This window comes from Acanthochromis polyacanthus, chromosome 1, assembly GCF_021347895.1.
Source record: "Acanthochromis polyacanthus isolate Apoly-LR-REF ecotype Palm Island chromosome 1, KAUST_Apoly_ChrSc, whole genome shotgun sequence".
Taxonomy (NCBI): Eukaryota; Metazoa; Chordata; class Actinopteri; family Pomacentridae; genus Acanthochromis; species Acanthochromis polyacanthus.
Genome location: NC_067113.1, coordinates 16,094,655 through 16,110,457, shown reverse-complemented (window position 1 = coordinate 16,110,457; position 15,803 = coordinate 16,094,655). Strand labels below are relative to the sequence as shown.

The 15,803-nt window shown below is 41.5% G+C and overlaps 1 protein-coding gene across 1 annotated transcript; it reads left to right on the top strand.

The window, feature by feature from the left end:
- The first annotated feature begins 118 nt into the window (after nt 1–118).
- LOC110952139 (TOG array regulator of axonemal microtubules protein 1) lies at nt 119–15,797 on the top strand. The gene is made up of 23 exons (XM_022195522.2): nt 119–425; nt 948–2,114; nt 3,981–4,041; nt 6,109–6,237; nt 6,649–6,906; nt 7,002–7,282; nt 7,428–7,651; nt 8,110–8,204; nt 8,288–8,452; nt 8,553–8,621; nt 10,364–10,530; nt 10,630–10,801; nt 11,027–11,263; nt 11,688–11,811; nt 12,005–12,110; nt 12,355–12,590; nt 12,727–12,885; nt 13,338–13,464; nt 13,556–13,671; nt 13,816–13,999; nt 14,119–14,338; nt 14,430–14,516; nt 14,622–15,797. Exons 2-23 carry the CDS (start codon nt 1,092–1,094, stop codon nt 14,873–14,875), a joined length of 4,494 nt encoding a protein of 1,497 aa, XP_022051214.2. The 5' UTR covers nt 119–425; nt 948–1,091; the 3' UTR covers nt 14,876–15,797.
- The last annotated feature ends 6 nt before the right edge of the window (nt 15,798–15,803 follow it).

Here is a 15,803-nt window from a genome sequence, read left to right as displayed (position 1 = left end):
ACAAATTATAATGATGTTTATGACATAGCCTTGCATAATTGTAAGATGTGAAAGTGCACAGTACAGTATATACATATTAGATGTACTTTAAGTGCTGCTCTGTGTCTGATTCAGTCTGCAGTTCTGAGATGATTATTCCGCCTGGAGGAGCCTGGAACTCGCGTCACCATGGAAGCGCTCAGTTTGCGACATGTATTCGCCATTTTGCTGCCTCGGTGTGTGTGTGCGTGTGCGTGTGTGCTCCTCTCGAGGTGAATACCTTTGTAGCTCTCAAACATTCAACACTCCAGACGCCAGCTAAAACAACATGGGAAATATCTGCACTCGGAGAACTGTAGCCGCCGCAGCGTGACATGGAAATTTGGACTACGTAACAGTAGATAGTTTCGCACAGCGGTACCGAAGAGGAGCACGGAAAATGAAAGGTCTGTTTTCTTGCTGTTTTTCTAACTTTGCTAGCCCAGTCAGCCAGCACCTATCACCGTCAAAATGAGCGAAGTAGCGAGTTAGCTTAGCACCGTTTCAGCAGTGTTGCGGTTAGCTAAGGTTCCATGTAGCTGCACTAACTAATTAGGCTGCTTAACGGTAACAGTGTAGTCAAGGATGGATTGTAAACCCATTGGAGGCATTACTTGGTAGCATGTAACTAGCTAAAACTCAATTCGAGACACCTCATAGTGTTAGAATAGCTGGGAAAAATGTAATGTACAGCAGTAAATGTTATCTTAACCCTCCTGCTCCTAACTAACGTCCCTGAGAGCCACAAGTGGTTGTGTTCCTTCGCCTTAATCAGCCGTATCACGGTGATCGATCGTGATGTTGAAGAGCGATAAGACACTCTCTGATAAACGGGATACAGTTATGGGGCTCTGTGATGTTTTGATATATTGTTACCAGGGCCTCTTATACCTGCGTCCACCGTTAATTTCTCAATTTTTCTTCCCCAGCCTGACAAACAGGACAGTGGCTTTTCATCACCAACCACTCAGGATGAAAGCACGAAGTAAAGAGGAGGAACATTGTTTTCCTCACAGGATTGTATTCGCCTCCTTGGATTCTCAATTTTGATCATATCCTTAAGACCACCGATAATGATACCTGGATTGATCACCCAGGAGTTACACAACCAGCTTTTGGACCTGAAGAATTACCAGAATCGCACGGATGGGGTGGAACAGCTCAAACAGATCCTCTCAGATGTGGACATTAGGTCGGTCCAGTCTGGTAGTATTGAGGAGTTCATCAATTTTCTTCCTCGACTTCTGGGTGACAGTAATTTTAAGGTGTTGTATGGCACGTTACAAGTTTTAAATTTACTAATTCAGAAGCTAGATACGGGTGTAGACAAATATTTCAAACATATTGTCTTAGTGGCCCTCAAGGCCCTAGGAGACACTCGCACTGTCACCAGGAACGAATACCTGAATGTGTTTCAACAGCTAATGAAAACTGTAGCACCGCAACAAGTATTAGATCTTGTACTTGGCAACTTGAAACACAAGAATTCTAGGGTTCGGGAAGATGTCCTTAATGTCATAATGGCAGCTATGCTCACTCATCCAAGGAAAGATTTTAACATCCCCAAGCTTTGTTTTGAGGTTGCACCGTACCTGATAGACGGCAAGAGGAAGGTCCGCCATGCTGCCCTTGAGTTGTTTGCTGTCTTTGACCATTGCCTTGACCCAGGGAAAAAGCAGCCTCTAATGAAAGCCGTGGACATGGTTGAGCTCAGTGAAGATGCAGAGGGTCTAATGGCAGCTGTACAGGCAAGACGAGCAAGACACGTTCTTCCAAAGCTCTCCTCAGATGGAGCAGTGGAGTATGGTTTGGTGGTGCCCAAACCAGGACAGAGGTGTGGCTCTGGAGCTGATCTGGACTGGGTGATGAATGGTGGGCGCATAAGCAGTGCCAGGAGCCACAGAACTGAGCCGGACTGTGACCGATTGTATGGCTATGGCAGCTTAGGCTCCCTCACTGATGACCTTCCACTTCAAAGAAGGATTGTCAGCGCAGGTAAAGGGAAGAACAAACTACCCTGGGAGATGTCGAGCTTCTCATCGACTGAGAACGACCAGCAGCAATGCAGTTCACCTGATGGAAAGTGCTCAGAACAGGTGGGGCCCCATCATCTCTGGCAGCTTTCCATATCTTCACACATCTCCCATAATAATTAAGCAATTTGGATATGTTTCACGCTCCTATCCTGTGGTCCTCTGGTCAAATAAGACATACAGCTGAGTTTAGAGGAATGTTCTGGTAAACTGTAGATTACTTTACCCAAATGACAGATGGGAATTTTACCCTTTTGGTTGTCTTTGATTGACATTAGTGAGGCAGATATTGATTCAAAAGAATGTGTTTACCTTATTTTAGGAGTTTCAAAAGCACACTTTGAAGTATTAAGCAATTAGCACTTAATCAGTCCTCTGTTGGCTCCTTGTTCAAAGGTTTCAGGAACATCAAAATGTTTTTCTGTTTATTGAAATTAGTAGCCAGACTGTTACGTTGATTTTCTCCCAATCAGTCAACAAGTGCAGTAATTTGCTAAGAGCATGAAAGGAGAGGTTTATTTATATCCTTGTCCAGCCTCCTTTTAGTCTTACTTGGTTTTCAAAGGAACGCTGAAGATATCTTTGTAAACATTCATTCATGTTAATAGATCTGGGGCCTTGCCAATGTTTCTATCGTAAGAATTGGGTATTTTTTTGTTATAACAAAGGTGAGTCACACCCAAAAGCAACAGTCCAAACAGACTTACGAAATCTTAGCAGTGGTGCTTTCCTCAGAGACAATTTGAGGGAGGAAAGCTAAACATAGTTACCTGTCTCATGATGCAGTACGGATAGAGAGCAGCAGGGAGGGAGAGTTGTATCTTGCATGTCTTTGGCTTGTGCATATGATTCTCATCCTTGCACCTCACTTCTTTCGGAACATAAATTGCACAGATTTTCTATAGTGCATGTCAAAACTGTTTTTAGGAACCTTTTTTGTCCGGGCAAGAACAGATTTGTATATTTGAATATGTGGCTCCAAGTACTTTTACAAATAGTGGGATAGAGAAAGAGGACCAGATAGATAAACTCTCAGAGCGCTCATCACTGACACTACTCCCTAAAGAAATACAGTAGATGACTCATTTTCGTGCACAGTGGCACCATTGCTGAAACAATGAGCAGCAACTATTTTCAGAATAAGTGCTGTAAAAATCACGGGCGATCTACCGCATTGTTTGCTTAAAGTAGGCAACCAGGGACATGTACTGTATGATATTTCATTAGCTAACAAACAAGAATGGTTTGTGACACATAGCTACTATTAGCTTTATTCTAACCATGTCCATTGTTTGTGATAAGTGGTTTTGTTTTATGAGGTAATAACTGATAATATTTTGTTCTGGGAACTATTATCAAGCTTAGAAACATCCATTTGAGAAACCTTCTGTTTACAGCAGTGTCTGTTTCCCAGCAACCCCATTACCACACAGCACACTTACTGAAGGGGGCGTGAAACATAATTGGCAATATCTCAGGTTTATGCTTGTAAAACAAGGCTTATTTAGTGTACTCCTGTTGATTGCAATCACACCAAGTGCCCTGCAATGAGTGTTGATTGTCAGATTGGAGGCAGCTGGACTAACTTGAGGCACAGTGTCTCATGTCAAAGGCTGGGTTCCATGAACGAATGCACAAATCTGTCTCATTTCTCTCTCTACTTCAGTTATTTATATTTGAACATGGTTCACAGTGAGAGTAAAACTTTCATGAGAACAGCCGACCCTATACACATTACGTCTCTTCATAGAAGCAGAAGATCCGCCCAAAGGAGAATGTCTCTTGTCAGTCTGTCTTTGTGTTCCTTTGTTCAGGCTAGTGGATGGAATTACACTGAGGCCATGGTTATATTTAAGGATTGTTTTACGTTATTTGAACTCACCCTTTTATTGTTGCTCTAAAAAGGGAAAAAAATCTTCTCATTCAAAGGTGGCAAGAGAGGATTTCCTTCCCCTGTCCAGGAAGCAAGAGGCCTACATACCCAGTTTCAGTAAGTGCCAAGGCCTTCTTATTAATTCCGTATAAGGTGATGAATGCAGCTGACTGGTTGTTATGGTCAACCTCAGCTTGCCTCAGTTTAGAGCAGCTTTAAATTGGATTAGGATGCTGAGTCAAAGGAGACACCACTCCACATGTCACCAAGAGCTCTGAGATGAGCACGGTTACAAGCTGCTTGGCAGATAAGTGCCATACAAGTCTCACATCATGCCAGAAAACACCATAGCACCAAGCCACTGTTTCTAGGTTTCTAAATGTTGGCATGCTAGTGGATTAAGGATACAATAAATAGTCACAGAATTTGCCAAAAACTAATAAAATCTGACCCAGTATTGCTGCCTTTGCACTCTCCGTGGAACAACTGTTGAGCCGTAAAGATAGACAGTATGTAGCAAAAGGACAAGGAGTTCTTGCAGTATGTCACCTTCTGTTAAATCTCACATCCCTTCAGGTTAGAGATGTGCAGTAAAGACAAGAAGACTAGACATTAAATTTAATGACCAGTACATTAGTTTCTGAAACAAAAGGTATTATTGCGTACTTACATTCGCCAAAATATTGTGTTCTGCCAATGTTCTGTTTGTTGTTTTCTATTGTTAGATCAGTGCACTTTCTGTTGGATTTTATCTGTTTAACCCATTGGCTGTTTGATTCCGGCTGCTTATAGAGGGATTAGACTCCTTTCCAATGTGGTCACTACATCTTATATAATCTGGACACATGCTTGTGGTAATCCTCAAATGAAGATTACATGGGTAAAAGGTGTGCCTAGAATATTTAAATGACTTTCTTTTTCCATACACTATAAAAGTCCAAAGCTAAATAGAAATAATAATAAATATATTTGCGATAAATATAACTGAATGTCCCCTTGATTGTGGCTACAGCGGCGTCTAATAGTCGTCTGTGCCCAAAGGCAAGATTGGATATGAGATTTACTGAACCTTCTGCTGCAAAGTTTGTCGGCAGTGTTTACTCAGTTCAGAAAAAATCTAATCATCAGTTATATCTCTTTAGTGTCTTCAATCTGTCAGAATCTCTTTTTTTGTCTTATTTTACTGTATATATGAATCTGAATTTAAAGACTGTTCAGGCAGAAATGTTTGTTAACCTTATTGGATTTGAGCTATTCAGTGCACAGAGAGACATTAAAATCATAAATAAAGGTCATGGAGCATCATGAAAAGGGTAGCAAAATTTGTTTTTTAGCAACGGCAAATATTATGCTGTTGATGAAATCAGATTAAAATGAGAAAGTTGTATTTAAAATTCAAATTTTTATGTACTACACTGTAATTATGCCATTGGGCCTTAATTTGCTATGTTAGTGACTATTTGAGGCCAGCAGGGCGGGGTGGCATCACCAAATGGCTAGGATAATTTACAGAAACATCTATGCCAAGTATTGTTTAGAAGTCCCCAAGTCCCCATGGTGCACACCACCAAAAGTGGTGGAGGACAACAGAGCTAAGATCCTGTGTGACTTCAAGTTCCAGACTGGCAAGCCGCTGCTGGCTAACCATCCAAACATAGTGATCGACAAAAAGCAAAGAGGGCAGTTGTGACAGATGTAGCAATCTCAGTTGACAGTAATGTCAGGACGAAGGAGCGTGAGAAGAAAGAAAAGCACCAGGGGTTAATGAAACAACTGTAACAGATGTGGAAGGTGAAGTCCACAGTGGTCCTGGTGGTTATAGGAGCAGCTGGGCTGTGATTAGAAAACTGTGAGAGTGACCAGCGAGTTTCCAGGTTAAACACCTGAGGTCTCTGTCCAGTGGAGTGCAGCCCTAAGAACCAAGGCTTCTGATAGAGGACCCAAGCTTGAGGAAGACACCCTCATGTGAAAACGAGAGGGAAATTTTATTTTTTATAGTGATTATATTTAGTGACAGACTGGCAACCTGTCCAGGGTGTCCCCTGCCTTCGCCCGAGTCAGCTGGGATAGACTCCAGCACCCCCCGCAACCCTAATGAGGATAAAGCGGTGTATAGAGAAATGGAGAATGGATGGATTATATTTAGTATACTAGTCTTTTAGTGAAAATATGATTTCAATTTAGGTTCTGCAGAACCACCGAAGCCTCAGTCCTCCCGAAGGAAGGAGTCTCCTGTGCATCTCCGAAGAAGTGGAAGCCTCAACTTAGACCCTGATATCTTTAAAACCACTAACTTCTCTGACCCAGATGTTGGTAAGAAGTCCTTATCTTTTTTTTTTTTTTAACTTCTTTTTATTGTTTTAACAAATGAAATACAACATTATTGTGTAAATAGAACAATTAAATACATTATGATGAAATAAATCAAAAATAACCCCATTCCACCCTTCCCTGGTACCTTTCCCCTACACAAAACAAATAAACCATAAAGAGGACGTGGGACAAGCCAGGCATACATAGCCCAAGTGCACATCAAGAGTTAAACAAAATAACTCATAATCTTAAGAACAAAAAATAAAATTCTTAAGAAGTCCTTATCTCAAATAATTTCCACACGTACAGTTACATAAAGCTGTATTTAGCATTCAGCCAGCCGCAAACTATCCACACCGCTTCTGTTACGTCAAGTTTTTTTTTTATGGGTCTGATGTTTGAATCTCACAGTGGCACCCAAAGGACGTGTTCTCTCAAGGAACCCCAGTGTCGAGCGAACATTTTCCCTGCCCTCAAACCCCACCACATCCTTCCTTCTGCCCTCCTACCCCCTGGCTACACTCCCAGGTGGCATGCTCACTCCAACGCTGCCCCGCCGACATGCAGACTCCTCTCTCTCTATGTCCAACACGTGGCCCAACAAGAGAGAGAATGGCCCTCACCAGAGAGACAGCAGCCCCTGGAGAGACACAGCAGGCACAGCAAAGGGTAATATAGTTAAAAGGCATTATTCCATGTGTGGTTGTAAAAATTGAAAAATGCCATTTTGAATCCTTGTTTTTTTCTTTCTCTCCTTTTCCCAGGAGACCTCTCTAGCAGACGCTCTCCTGGACCTCTTCGTGCCTCCCTTGTGAGTTCTGCTTCCACTTCATCATTCCGCCGGGCTCTGAGCAACACCCGGACCAGCCTCTCCGTATCACCAATAGTCCCTCCAGCAGAACAGGCATATTCTTATAATGGCCAGCGATCCAATGCTCCAGGAAGCCCTCAGACCCAGCAGCCAGAAAAGAACCTTAATCTGGACCCTGATAGCATCAGTGTGACACAAGATCTTCAGGAGGATGATCCTCTGGACATGCAGGAGGTCAGCAGTTTTGCTTTTGTTTCACTCATAATCAGCACTGTGTGACCAAAGTCATGACTTCACCATCTGCAAGTCCAGGGTGTTCAAATTAAAAGGTCGTCGTTCTTGTCATGCTTGTATAGTCTAATTTGTATGTTGTTCCCAGATGCTGAACTCCCTGCGCTCATTACGCAACAGCGCTGCCAAGAAGAGGGCCAAAGCAAGCCTTAGTAGTCCAGATCCGGACAGCCCTGATTCAGCTGTGAGGGTGGACCTGGGTTTGGACTCACCGTCACACACGTCTCCAGTGCTGACCAGCTCAGCCAGTGAAAGTGGTCTTTCAAGTCTGAGCTCAGTCGCCAATTCCAGCTTCAATGGCATCAAGACCAGGTAAAAGATCCACATTTTTTTCAAAATGTTATTACTAATTATGTCCCTGTAGCATTTCATATGGTCTGACTGTCTATAAATAGACTCATGCTGTAAATATAAGAGCTTGAGCTTTTTTTGATTTGATTTTAGTGTAAACTTTTGCCCAGATCAGAATATTAATAAGCAAAAACATGTTTTATTATCTCAGGGGTTGTAGTTTGTATAAAGACAGATTTGCTTAAAAATGGCTTGAAATGAATTTAATTTGTAGTAAGAATTACTGTATGTTGGAACATACATTAGTCAGCTCAAGTCCCTGTTGTTATATTTTAGTTAACTGAATAAATTCTGTCACAGACCTGTTGAAAAGTCTGAGCTGTTTTAACCTGTCACTGCTATGGTGTTGCATGATGACACGTTGAACAGTGCTAATCAGTTTCCCAGCATAATTTCTCACTTGTCACATCTGTCAACAGTCCTGGAACCTCTGCCGCTCCAGGAATGAAACCTCGCAGAGTGCCTTCTGCAAAACTGAGATCTTCTGTGTCCATGGACTTCATCAGCCTTCAAGGTATAAAAAGGATGAAATGGTTTCACTCATTCTGTTGCATTGTTTTGCATCTCATTCACATCTTTGTTTTCTGTGTTTTCAAGCATTGTCCCAGAGAAACGAACTGTCATCTGAGGTGGGTGTTGTTGGGCAGAGAGTCATGTACTCTAATGGAACAAGCAAAACTGAGGAAGAGATCATGGGACCGTCCCCTCCACTGGTCAGGCCAGCTTTCCGTGAATCCGTCAGAGCTCTGAAGCCTGCCAAAGGTCCGCCAGCAGTACCAAGCATAACAGGGTGTTCTTTTCTGTATGCCATGGAACAACATTGGCAACTAATCAGTCAATGTTGCTGTTCTTTGATATTTAGGATCCCAGAGTCACAGCAGCAGTAGGAGTTCACCCGGCACAGACATGCCTGAAGGAGTGGTTGGAAGAGGTCAGTATCTGCAGAACTGTAAAGGCCATCAGTCGTCGTTGTTTCTAGTGTTACCGACATAGTGTTGTAGCTCTGTTTTTTTTTTTTTTTTTACAACAGACTCTGAGAGAAAATATCCTTCTGACAAAAGTACTTTTCATATAAATTTTTCATGAAAAACTTCAGAATTCGAGTTCTTTGAGGTTTATGGATAAAATTTCTTAGTAAGGCTCTTAAATATAAAAACAACATCTTAATAGCAGTGAAAATAATTATTTGGGTCTTACTGCTGTTTAGGACTGCATAATGGAAACATAATTTTGGCTTAAAACAATTAAATGTACATGTTCAACTGCAACATTGACATTTAACATGGAGACCAGAGGTTTCTCTGTGCACACCCGCCTAGCTAGCATATAAATTGTGGTATCTGTTGATTTGCACAAGTTAAGCATTGAGGTATTTGTTGAGGTTTGAACACAACTTTTTAGTTGTTTTCAAATCAAAAAAGTCCAGAAATTGTAAACTTGAATTTAAATGGACAGTGTATAGAAAGAGTGTCTGAATTTAAGTTCTTAGGAGTATTCATTGACGAAAAGTTGAAATGGAAGTCGCATATTGGACACGTAAAGAAGAAAATATGTAGAAATATAGGTGTGATGAGTAAAGTTAAGCATTTGTTAAATTATAATGCATTGAGAATATTATACTGTTCTTTAATTTTGCCGTATTTGGTATACTGTTTGGAGGTTTGGGGTAATTCATATCCTACTCATCTATTACCCTTAGTTATTTTACAAAAGAGGGCTCTTAGAATAATTAATAAAGCCACTTCAAAAGAGCATACAACAAAACTGTTTCTGAAGTCAGGACTATTAAAATTGAAGGATTTAATTGTTTTACAAACATTAATAGTCATGCATAAAGCAAAAAGAGGCTTGCTACCTTGTGGTTTGCAAACACTTTTTACTCTGAATAGTGAAACAAGTAATCTTGACTTTAAATATAATTCTGCAAGAACGACTCTTAAAGGAATGTGTGTATCTGTCGCGGGTGTGGAAAAATGGAATTCCTTGGAAAAAGATGTGAAGCAATGTTCAAACATTTTGCAGTTTAAATGTAAGTTTAAAGAAAACATATTTAACATTTATGCAAAGGAGCAATAACAATGATGTGATTGATTTGTAGATTGATTGTGGCCATCTGATGTTTTTTGTTGTGGTTGTTTTTCTGTTTGAGTTTGGAAAAAAGACTGGGGTAGGAGTTAAAAAGACTTATTCTTCATCCTATTCCTGTTCTTGTACATGGGATGTGCGTATTCTGTGCTTTATAAATTGTATCCATTTGTTGATTTTTTTTTTTAACGCATTACCATGGAAAAGAATAAATGAAATGAAATGAAATGAAAGGTATTTTGGATAAAGTGTTATTTCTATTGTCACGGGGAGATGCAGTGAATTCAGGTGAAGACGGACCCTATTTTAAGTCTTAAGTTGTTGCTAAGATTTAATCATTGGCAAAAACTTAGCAGAACATGGAAATGAAAGCAGAGCTCTGTGTAAAAATGAAATCAAAATATTTTGTCCCTAAAATCAATAATTAGACATGATAATTAATTATAATTCCATTATTGATTAAAGTAATCATGATTTCCAGAGCTGTGCAAGCCTGTTTCTGAGTTATTTAGCAGTTCAGCCTGTGGTATCCACCTTTTCGATCACACATTTAAGTTATCTGAATAATGTCTCTGTCATGCTTCTTAGGCATGTTTGGCTCTGCAGTGTCCTCCAGCCGTCCAGGAGCCTTGTCACTTGAGCAGGGTGAATTGGCTGCCAAACCCCCCACTGATCCCTCAGCAGGCATCCAAAGCTACACTCTGTACGGCAGTCACCTAGACGGCGATGACAGCCCACGTCCAGAAGAGGTTAAGGTTAGTCACACTTTGTCTACTGGTGAGTCATAGTACATCATAGAACGTTTCTTGTTACCAAAGTCTCACCTGGTGTGTTTTCTACCTATGTACGTGCAGGAGAGGGTGAAGAATACAAGGTTCTGCCAGGATAAGACACGGCTGCAGCGTCTGGATCAGCTAGACAGTCACTTAACTCAAGGAGACCACGCACGAGAAAAGATCCGCCACCGTGTCAGACAGATGCTGTCTGATTCACCTACAGAGGAGAATAGACCATTAAACATCAAAGGTAAGAGAGTTTCAGAAACTTTAACCAGCTGGTCTAAGTTTCTTATGGCAACATAAATAAATCACTTTCTACTTTGTAGTTAACAAATTAAATATTTTTTTGTGATTTATAATGCATCAACCTCTTTTAATAGCAGCCTATAGCTATTCCGATCATAAGAAATGATCCATCTTTGCAAATCATATTATTTGCAGTCACAGATGTGATATTTTCTTCTGTTTGTAGATCTGCATCTGAATGGCAGCACGCTGACATCCACCAAGGCAGACCTCCACTCCGATGAGTCCCCCATCAGTCCCACCAGTCCTGTCAGTCCAGCAGGACCCCAAAGCCCACTTAAGAGCTACACTCCACCCCACCACCCGAGCCCCCCTTCAGTTCCCCCAAACCCAAGAAATCTGTCCCGTCTTAGGAGGGCGCCTAGCCTCAGCAGAACCCGACCATCGCTGTCCCACAGTTCAGGTCAGCCAATCTAAAAGACTTCAAACTTCGCTACATGCTGCGTGAAGTGTCAGACTTAATTATCCATCTTTTACACTTTCAGAAATGTCACAGTGAATCTTTATCACGTTGCTATGCGTTATCTCCTATCTTGACACTACTTTGCAATTTAGCAACATTCAGTCATATTATAAATAGATAATCTGGTGCTTTAGCAGGCTTTTGTTATAGAGAATGTTGCAGCATTAATGAGACTGCCAGAGCCATCAGAGCATGGGTGAATAAGATGTTTGCTTCGGGTAATGTGCCACAATGCTTTGTTTTGACAGCCTACTGTTAATGCACCGCCACCCACACACACTGCTTGTTTTCAGACTGATAGAGATGTAACATGAGAACGAATCTGTGTGTCTTTGTGTTGTGTGGTGTCTGACGGGCCACGTAGATGAGCTGTCCCCTGCTACCGTGGGCCACAAGAAAAATCTCTCGGAGCCTCCAGAGCTGTGTCCATTTTCGAAGCCCGAACTGGCACTGACGCAGAGTTTCAACCTCCTAAGCTCTGAAGACTGGTGAGAAACACTCAGTCCCTTATACTGATAACTGATAGCTAAGGACATACTTTTATAAAAATTACAATAATACGACCTTTATAAGATCGAAAAGGAGACATTTTCCAGGATTTCATTTTCAACGGCAACCAATATCAGCAACCCAGACTTGTCAAAAAATAGCTGACATTTCTGTATTTCTGCTTTAATTCAGGGAGAAGAAGATCGAGGGTATGACGTTCCTGCGCTCTCTGGCCCATTACCACTCAGACACATTTCAGGGCAGGCTTCATGATGTGTGCCTGTCTCTCATTCAAGAGGTAATGAAACTTGTTGTATAACACTCCCACGTCATTGTGATATTTATTCATTGTGCCGTCTTACTCTGCTGATAATGTCTCGGTTTTCAAATGAATTTCATTTGGCGCTGCTGCAGTAATTCTACATATTTCCAGCCTCAACGTCCTGGTGCTTTTGTAAAGTTCTTGTGCTTTTTGTTGGATTATCCCTTGCCCTGTATTTTCTTGTTTCACCTTAAGCATTAATAGTGTACATCTCATTAAGGTGAAGAACCTGCGGTCAGGTGTGTCCAGGGTTGCGGTGTGTACGCTGGGTGACCTGTACACACACCTGCAGAGGACAATGGACCAGGAGCTGGAGGGGACAGTTAAAGCTTTACTGCAGAAGGCTGGAGAGAGTAACGCCTTCATCAGGCAGGATGTGGATGCAGCTCTGGACTGCATGGTCCAGCACTGCACCCCGACTCGTAGCATTAATGCTTTGCTCACAGGAGGACTGAGGTTAGAGCACAAACAGAACAAACCTTTTCACCATACCCATTATCATTAGTTATGGTGTGTACCATTGCACTGTTTTTGACACTAAATAATTTTACAGCCTTAATCTTTAATTGCTGAATTTCTCCTCCATTGACAGTCACCTTAACGCAGTGGTGAGGAAATGCACAGCTCAACATCTGGCTAATCTGGTAGAGAAAGTTGGTCCTGCACGTCTCCTGTCTGGTGGTAAAGATCTCACTGACAGGATCTTACCTGCTGTCACCAAACTAGCTCAAGACTCCTCACAGGAAGCCAGGTATGATCTATATGTTTAAGTTTTAACAATCTACAACTTTTTCAGGTTTGCATGCACCGATTTAACTTTTGTGTTTGCAAGAACTTGAGTGAGAATATTTTCATAACAGCAAAAAGAAAATTATCACCTCTGGCCCAAATACTGATTTCTACATTAATATAAAGTCTCTATATATATAACACAGAAGGAAGGGGAAGAACCTAAAAAGGATAATATAGGCTCTGTTCAAGATGTTATGATGTAACTTTCTGTTCCTTTATATGTAAAAGCAGTGACGGAAAAAATCTTAGAAACACAGTTCGGCACAGCCAAATACAGTACTGCAGTGTAACCTAGTATGTCAGCAACCTGAACTCCAATTGCTCTTCTTGATGCATAATCCTAAAATGCACAACACAGAGACAGTTTATATAAGCACTTTGATGTCTGCTTAACACTGGTTTACCCCACAGGTACTTTGGCCGTCGAATGCTGCTGTCCCTGTCATCCCACCCTGACTTTGACAAGATCCTGGAGAAGTACATCCCGACCAAAGACCTGCAGACTGTCAGAGACACTGTCTTCACTCTCAAGACAAAAGTACACTGTTTGTTTCTGGCTACTGTCACAGTGATGTGTTTGCTGCTAGTCAAATACTGTCATCTAACCTGGAGAGTGTTTTGTTTTACAGGGTCTTGGTGAGATGCCCCAAGACAGTCAGTCAGCCAGGGGGAGACGCTCCCTCCCAGGCAGCGGTACAGTCAGGGCCTCATCTCTCAACAGAGAGCCACTCAACCAGACCAACAGGTGGGTGTAGATATCAAGCAGTACAGCAAAGGTGCCTCTACACTCTACAAGCATCTGGCACTTAAGCCTTTACAAACTGCATAATATATATGGAGAGGGAGCTGTTCATGCTGAACCATTTAATGTGTTTTCAATCATCTACAGGGAGTCCAATAGCCATTACAGCTGTAGATCTCAGACACAGAGTATTGCAGATAAGACTGAATACATTAAGCAGATCTCAGGTCTGCTGGGTTCAAAGGACTTCAGAGAGAGGATCAAGGGCATCGACCAGCTAGTGACTGACTGCCAACACAACCCCAACATTGTCATCAATAGTATATTCCCGGTTGGTACAAGCATCCCATCAAAGTTACTTTGTTGCTTACTTTATTGTTCTCTGTTATTCTACAAGTCACAGTAGCCACAATATACAGTCAGTGTTTGTTCTTCTCCACCTTCTTGCAGGTGTTTGATGCCTTCAAAGCCAGGCTGCAGGAGTCCAACAGCAAGGTCAACCTGTATGCCCTGGAGTCTCTACAGAAAATCATAAAGTTGTTGAAGGACAACTTGTCCCAAGTGGTCAACATCTTGGTCCCAGCAATCGTGGACAATCACCTCAACTCCAAGAACAATGCCATCTACTCTGCTGCTATTGGAGCCATTAATGCACTTATCTTGAATCTTGGTACTAATCTTTCTTACAAACCTGAAGTTTGAGGTGAATTCTGATAGGCAGAATGATTTCCATTTGACTTTGTATTTTTTTTTTATTGCAGACAACATTCTTCTTCTCCAGCCTTTCTGCACCAAGGCTCAGTTTTTAAGTGGCAAAGCAAAGGTGGATCTGATCGAAAAGGTTGCAGGTGTGTCTGGTGTAACAGTTCTGAGCGCTGTAATCGACTGGTTATGACAATTTTTGCATTGATCGATCTGAATACATGTTGCTGTTTCTCATTTTCTGTATCCAGATCTAGTGACAGAGCTCTACCCTCGCAAGCCCCAGATGGTGGAGCAGAAAGTGTTGCCCTTGCTGTGGCACCTCCTGGGCACCTCTACCCACAGCGGCACCATTCATGGCAGGGGTGGCAGCATCAGGGGTGCTACTGCCAGCCTGTGCCAAGCCCTTCATGCCCAGATGGGGCCAAGCCTGAGTGAGTGCGCCGCCTCCCAGCCTGCCAATGTCCATAAAGGTTTAAATGAGGTCCTAAGGACCTTGTCTTAAGGTACAGCCAGGTCCAAACACAACCAAATGTTGGAAGAGAACAACATTAACACTGATCTTACTTGAAGACAGAGATGTTCTACATTTCTTACAGTGCCTGCACTTTTATATCGAGAGAAAGTCCTTAAAAATGAGGAACTCTTATTCTTATCTCAGTGAGATTTCCTCTGGTACAGAAGCATGGACAGTTGTAACATACTGACATCAGGTCTTACACACATCCAACCTGCTCTCTTTGCACTTTGAAAGTAGCTCATTGTCATTGCTTTTTTCCCATATTCTATACATGTACTGTAGACAAATCAGAAACACTATTGCAGAATGTAAAATGAAATGCACAAACAGAAGAGGAAAAAGACAGGGGCCCTAAAGGTGTATATTTTTGCTGTTTCATCAAATGTGATGTGATATTTTTAAATTGTCTTATGTAGTTGATTTGAAGCTTTGTGAACTGAGATTAACAAGATAGTACAAAATACATTTGTACAGCTCCAATGTGTATTTGCACAGTATTAGCTTAATCTGTATGCTGTATGATGGTACAGTTCTAATTTATCTATTGTGTAATGGTTTAAAAGTCATATTAATGATGTGCTGAGTTGGTACTGTCTGTCTTTATTTGCATGACCAAATTTTACTGGCAAAATCAAGATTGTTTCTATTTTTGTTAAGGAGATATAATACATGTTCCCGGATGCCTAGACCAAGGTTGGTTTCAAACTATTGCTCCTGGAAGGGAAAAAGAAAAGGAGTTTTACTCCTGTGGTTGCCTGAGAAACGGTGAAGGCCCAGGTCTGATTCTCTCAGTATAGTGCCAGTCTTCAAGTAGCCTTTTAACTCATCTATTGTTAAATTATATTGACTTTGTTTGTGAACAAGAGCAAAGAGATTTATAAATAAACTTTTATTTCTGTAAAATGAACTTCAT